The sequence below is a fragment of the Eubalaena glacialis genome, chromosome 1, assembly GCF_028564815.1.
Source record: "Eubalaena glacialis isolate mEubGla1 chromosome 1, mEubGla1.1.hap2.+ XY, whole genome shotgun sequence".
Taxonomy (NCBI): Eukaryota; Metazoa; Chordata; class Mammalia; order Artiodactyla; family Balaenidae; genus Eubalaena; species Eubalaena glacialis.
This window is the reverse complement of record NC_083716.1, coordinates 89,779,920-89,785,919: the sequence shown is the minus strand read 5'-3', so window position 1 is coordinate 89,785,919 and position 6,000 is coordinate 89,779,920. Positions and strand designations below refer to the sequence as shown.

At 53.8% G+C, this 6,000-nt stretch overlaps 1 protein-coding gene across 3 annotated transcripts in view; it reads left to right on the top strand.

The window, feature by feature from the left end:
• The first annotated feature begins 1,182 nt into the window (after positions 1-1,182).
• TRIM67 (tripartite motif containing 67) overlaps positions 1,183-6,000 on the top strand; it is a 48,045-nt gene continuing 43,227 nt past the window's right edge. For 2 of the 3 annotated variants that reach the window (XM_061198722.1, XM_061198713.1), the window contains exon 1: positions 1,183-2,208. In XM_061198722.1, the coding sequence (XP_061054705.1) occupies positions 1,183-2,208 (1,026 nt within the window). The remainder of the gene's footprint in view (positions 2,209-6,000) is intronic. The other variant, XM_061198729.1, reaches the window with a different exon arrangement.

The window sequence follows — 6,000 nt, the reverse complement described above, 5'->3', positions numbered from 1 at the left end:
TTGTTCCCCTTTTATGGTGGTAGGTGGGAGTGGGCGGGAGAGATGCTGGCAGGGGCGGGGCGGGACAGGTCGCTGTGCTAATTCAGGATGCAGTCTCCGTCCAAATAATAGCTTGCTTTTAACAGTGATCCTCTCTGCGAACCCTTAACATCGCCCCAGGACTCCCCTAGCAGCGAGAGGCGAGCCCTCATTCGCCGAGCGGGCCCCTCCTCGCTCCGCCTTCCCTCCGCCCCACCACTACTCTCGGCCCTGGAAATTACAACTCCTCGGCGCGCGGCGCCGGGAGGAGGCGGCGGCGGCGGCGGCACGGGGACCGGAGGGCATTCCCGAGCCAGCCGGGCGCTCGCCCTCCGCCCGCGGGCTGCCGCGTCGCGCGGCCAAGGTCAGAGGCGCCGCAGGAACAGCAGCGGCGAATCGGAGCAGCGGGGCCGTCCTGGCCGCGGAAAGAAGGCCCCAGGGCGCGTTCGGCCCGCGTCGGCAGCAGCCGGAGAGGGAGGCGAGAGAAGGTCTCCGGGCCGGCGGGGCCCCCCGAGGTAGTCGCGGGCGCAGAGGCCTGGCAGGTGAAGGCCCCCGGGTCCCCGAGAGCGGAGCTCGGGCTTCCGCTTCGGCTGCCAGGCGCTGTCCGCCGCCTCGTGGTGCTGAACCCAGCCCCACGGCCAAGAGGCCTGCTCGCCCGCCTTCTCACCTACAGATCGCCCGGACTGCGGGTGGCCACCGGCCAGGGCAAAAGGGGCCCCTGGGCAGCTGCCCACTGCAACCGAGGGGCTGAAAGAGGAGAGCCATCGAACCTCAGCCCGGCAGCCGGTCCTGATGTGGAGAGGAGACGCGCGCAGCAGCCGGCGGCGGCGCTGGTGCTGATTCATCCCCTAAAGCATCTCGCAGGCCACCGCGAGGGCAGCCGACCGGCTCCGGACTCTGGCCGCCGGTTGAAGCCGCTGGTGCAGGAGCCTCGCGGGCAGGAGGTGAGGACCCGCCCTCCTTCCTCTTGCCCCCAGTCGTCTGTGGGCGGTGGCCCCGGGACAGAGAGAGGGGCGTGCCCCCGGCTTGGGAAGCAGTCATGCCCGTGTGATGCGCCCGCCTCCCCTCTCACTGGCGCTAAGCACGCTTGTTCGCCTCTGCCCGTCTCCGGGGCTTGGGCCGTTCCACCCTCCGCCCCGAGCCGCTCTCTCCGCCGGCGCAGCGATGGAGGAGGAGCTGAAGTGCCCCGTGTGCGGCTCGCTGTTTCGGGAGCCCATCATCTTGCCGTGCTCCCACAACGTCTGCCTGCCTTGCGCACGTACCATCGCGGTGCAGACCCCGGACGGTGAGCAGCACCTGCCCCCGCCGCTCCTGCACTCCCGGGGCTCAGCGCTGCCCGCAGGCGCCGCCGCCGCCGCGCCCCCTCCGGACCACGAGGCGCCGGCTGGCCCGGCCTGCGGCGGCGGCGGGAGCGCAGCCGGCGGCGACCACGCGGACAAGCTGAGCTTGTACAGTGAGACAGACAGCGGTTACGGCTCGTACACCCCGAGCCTCAAGTCCCCCAACGGGGTTCGCGTGCTGCCCATGGTGCCCGCGCCGCCCGGCTCCTCGGCCGCCGCCGCCCGGGGCGCCGCCTGCTCCTCGCTGTCCTCGGCCTCCTCAAGCTCCATCACGTGCCCGCAGTGCCACCGCAGCGCCTCCCTGGACCACCGCGGCCTGCGCGGCTTCCGGCGCAACCGACTGCTCGAGGCCATCGTGCAGCGGTATCAGCAGGGCCGCGGGGCCGTGCAGGGGGCGTCCGCAGCCGCTGCCGTGGCCGTCTGCCAGTTGTGCGACCGCACCCCGCCCGAGCCGGCCGTCACGCTCTGCGAGCAGTGCGACGTGCTCTACTGCGCTGCCTGCCAGCTCAAGTGCCATCCATCCCGGGGACCCTTCGCCAAGCACCGCCTGGTGCCGCCGCCGCCGCCGCAGCCGCCGCGCGCGCCCGCCGAGGCCGCCTCTGCGTCTCCAGGCGCCGCCCAGGGCGCCCCCAGCGCAGGCGGAAGCTGCAAGAGCCCGGGTGCGACCGGCGCCGGAGCGGCGGGGGGCGGCGCGGCCCGCAAGTACCCTACGTGCCCTGACCACGAAATGGAGAACTACAGCATGTACTGCGTGAGCTGCCGAGCCCCGGTGTGCTATCTGTGCCTGGAGGAGGGCCGGCACGGCAAGCACGAGGTGAAGCCGCTGGGGGCCATGTGGAAACAGCACAAGGTGAGCGCCCGCTGGGCAGGCGTGGGGCGCGGACGCAAAGAAAAGGGCGCTCCCCTTCGTTAAATAAGCTCCAAGTACTATGAGCTGAGCGTTGGAGGTGGGAAGGGCATGGAAGGATGACACCCTAGGTCCCCTCCCGCCCGAGGCTTTATGATTCCACGCAAAAGTCGTCTAGAATGCAGAAGCAGGACTCCTTCACTCCCAAAATTGACTAAGAAATTACCTTGAGGGCCCCTCTGGATTTATGACACTTAGGGCCCCCTTCCTCCCTCTAAAAAGTTCATTTTTTTTTTCTTTTCTTTTTTCTTTTTTTTTAAGTACAAGTGTTACCACCTGCTTGCAGGAAAATGTCTGATGCCACATGTGCTTGGTTAATCTTCTCTGAAGGCAGGAAGGAGTCTATCCCAACCCTCAGTGAAGGGATACACTATCTCCCTTAGAGCAGAATTCCCATCAGCTTCTAGAGCAGAAAGTTTCCTACTCTCTCAGCTAGTCTCCGGCACTTTCTAACCCCAGAATGCCTCTCAGCTTAAAGGGAAGATGTAATTCTTCATGCGCCTTATTTGAGACTTCAGGCGTGTGCCCTGTTAAGAAGGGAACATCATTCCCCCTGAGAGACCTTCCCTTACTGGGACTCGGGGTGGCAGGAGTGTGGAGTAAGCACTTAGTAAGGCAGCCAGGCGCACTCATCTGCAGGCTGCTGCGGGCCATCTTTCCAGGGACTTGCCTGGAGGTGCCACCTCCCAAGTGGGAAGGAACAGCCGCTACAGGCGACTTGCACACACTCGTGGTTGCCAGTGTATCCTCATAGCTGACCCAGAAGGAGAGAAGCCTTCAAAATCAGGTCAGGCCCTCGATCAGACCCCAAGACAAGAGTGGGGTCAGCTTTTCTAACATTCACCTTGATTTCCTAATCAAAGGCCAGGCCGTGCAACTGGACTCACTGCCGAGGTCAGTGATCCGGGTCCCTTGTTCAAGGACTCCAGCTGCAAATTTGGACGCTTATCATTCAGTATCCTCTTTCCAGTAAACTCTTACCCCACAAAGAGGCAGGAGATCTCCAAAGAACCCAACAGGAAGTATGTATTCTGACTGAGGAGGAGAGACACCGGAAAATAAGGCAACTTGCCTTGGTCCTCTCATATCATCCAACTGGAAATGGACAAAAAGGGGAGCATAGATGGGAGGAGAAGAAGGGACCAACCATTCATACTATAGATTTATTACATACAGTTACTATATAATTTCTGCTACAACATGCCTGTTGTTACTGTAACTCAACATTTTCAAACAAAAAAATTAGGAAAGAACAAATGAGGAACACTTCAGAAATCCACCGTGCAGAGGGAAATTTGCATAGTAGTTCAGAAAAGGGCGATCTGGAGTCAAATCCCTAATTCTAGAGCAGTGGTTCTCATTTGGGAACAATTTCACTCCCCCTCCAGGACATTGCCAATGTCTGGAGACAACTTTGGTTATCCCACTTAGGAGTTGCTACTGGCATCTAGGGGTAGAGGCCAAGGAGGCTGCTAAACAGCCTACAGGGCACAGAAAACCTCCTGCAAAACAATAACCCAGAAAAATATCAACAGTGCCTCTGAGAGAAACCCTATTGTAAGTTACACAGACCTGGATCCAAATCTCAGCATTTGTAATTTACTTGCTGTAAGCATTGAGGCACAATTTTAAGCCCACTGAATAATATCTAACTCAGATAATTGTTGTAGGGAGTAAGTATAATGCTGTATGTTTAGCCTCTAGCACAGTACCCAACTCACAGTAACCAATATATATTATTTATCATTATTATTATTATAGTCCTAATACTTAACACCACCAAACTTGCAGAAAGCTATAGGGCAGCAGCAAAGAGTACTTATTTGACCTCAGGGACTTGGTAACCTGGAGAACACAGGAGCTGGTAGTGTTTATGTTGAGTCCTAAAATAGCTTGGAGCTAAATGAGAATGTCTGCTGAGTGAGTTAACATTCATATGACATTTTGTTGCATATTGCTTTAGGGTAATTGTAGCTGCCTTGCTTATTTCATCATTCAAGTGAAGAGAGTCATTTTACAAATAAAGAACTCTTTTGCAAAGAGGCTGTGATCAATTACCAAGACAAGGTTCACGTTCAGATTTTCGGAGCTGGTAAATTTTCACAGCCTAGAAGGCTAGAACTAATTCTGGGTGTTGCCACCCAAACTTTTAGACTTAGTGAAGAGTGGAAACCAAAACGAGTTGAGATGAGTTAGCAGTCTTAAAAGAGATTAAGCCTCTTACCTGGAAAAGTGAGTTGGATAATGACCAAATGGTTTCAGGAACCAAGATCATGCAGGGAAAACATTGGTCATCCTTGATTTGGTGTCCACAGCAGTTTTATAACATTTCTATCTGAGGAAATATGGAAAGAATATGTGATATTTGCTCAGTAGAGTGGGACAGTTATCTGTGGGAATCACAGCTATGCAGAATCTAAATGTCTCAATTTAATGCCACGTCTTCAGGGAACTAAGACATCCTCCTAGGTCCAGAAGGAATTCTCTGAGATACTTTTGTGAAAAGCTGTTTTCAAGAATGAGAAGAAGTTCTGCTGTTCTCTTTCAGCAGGTGCTGTTTTTCTACAGAAAGGGAAATCATTCAGTGCTTCTTATGAGCATCTCAACTAGGGGCTGGAGATCAAAAGATAACAGAGGGAGCCTTGATAGATCCTTTGGTCTTGCTTTGTGGGCAGGCGTCTAGACCACCATTGTGAGCTGTGAAGGTGACTACTTTTGAAAGATAAACTAGAGCACTCAATTTCACACTCCCACCAGGGCAGTTTAAGTTCTTTAGTAAAACTTAAAAGTCTCTGGATTTTATTGTTGTTGTCATCGTCGTCGTCTAAAACTCCCAGGAGCCGTGACAAAGGTTGGTACACTACCAGAACGAGAATCAGGACAGAAATATTTCCCTAACATCCCTGTGACTGGAGAAGCCTTAAACAAAGCTTTAATTCCTCTCTAGAGTGACTGGAGCTTGCCATCTAATTAGGGATTCTTAGGGAGAGAGACATGTAAGTGACACTGAAATCTACTTTGAAACAAGATTGATTATCACTTTTCAAAAGAAGTGTAAAGGCACTGCTATATTTAAAATGGGTACCCAACAAGGACCTACTGTACAGCACAGGGAAGTCTGTTTAATGTTATGTGGCAGCCTGGATGGGAGGGGAGTTTGGGGGAGAATGGATACATGTATATGTATGGCTGAGTTCCTTTGCTGTGCACCTGAAACTATCACAACATTATTAATTAGCTATACTCCAATATAAAATAAAAAGTTAAAAAAAAAAAACAGTGTAAACACTTTAGGTCTTGGCCAAACACATTTTTAGATGATTCTCCTGGAAGAGGATTAATAGTTTCAAAGAACTTCTGATGTGAAGAAACTATACGTTGTGAAAGATAGGACAGGGAAGGGAAGCTTTCCATGAGTGCTTTTGTCTTTTTGCCTATTGATTGTGACATTCCAATTTTCCTGAAACCAGAAGGAGAGGGTCACTGTGGGATGTACCTCTTCCTAGTGTGACATGTCACAGAATGTCAGCAACCACTGTAATTCCTGCTGGGTGCAGGACTCTGAATTTAAAATGGTTAAAAGTTGATTCTTGAACTGAGGAAGGGACCGCTGAATAAGCCCTTTTTCAGAAGTCTTTTGAGAACCATGGACAATAGAATAGAATCAAAACAAAAATCTCATTGTACCCCAGGATTACTGTTCCCAGTGAGTCAGCACTTCACAAGAGCAAAGGA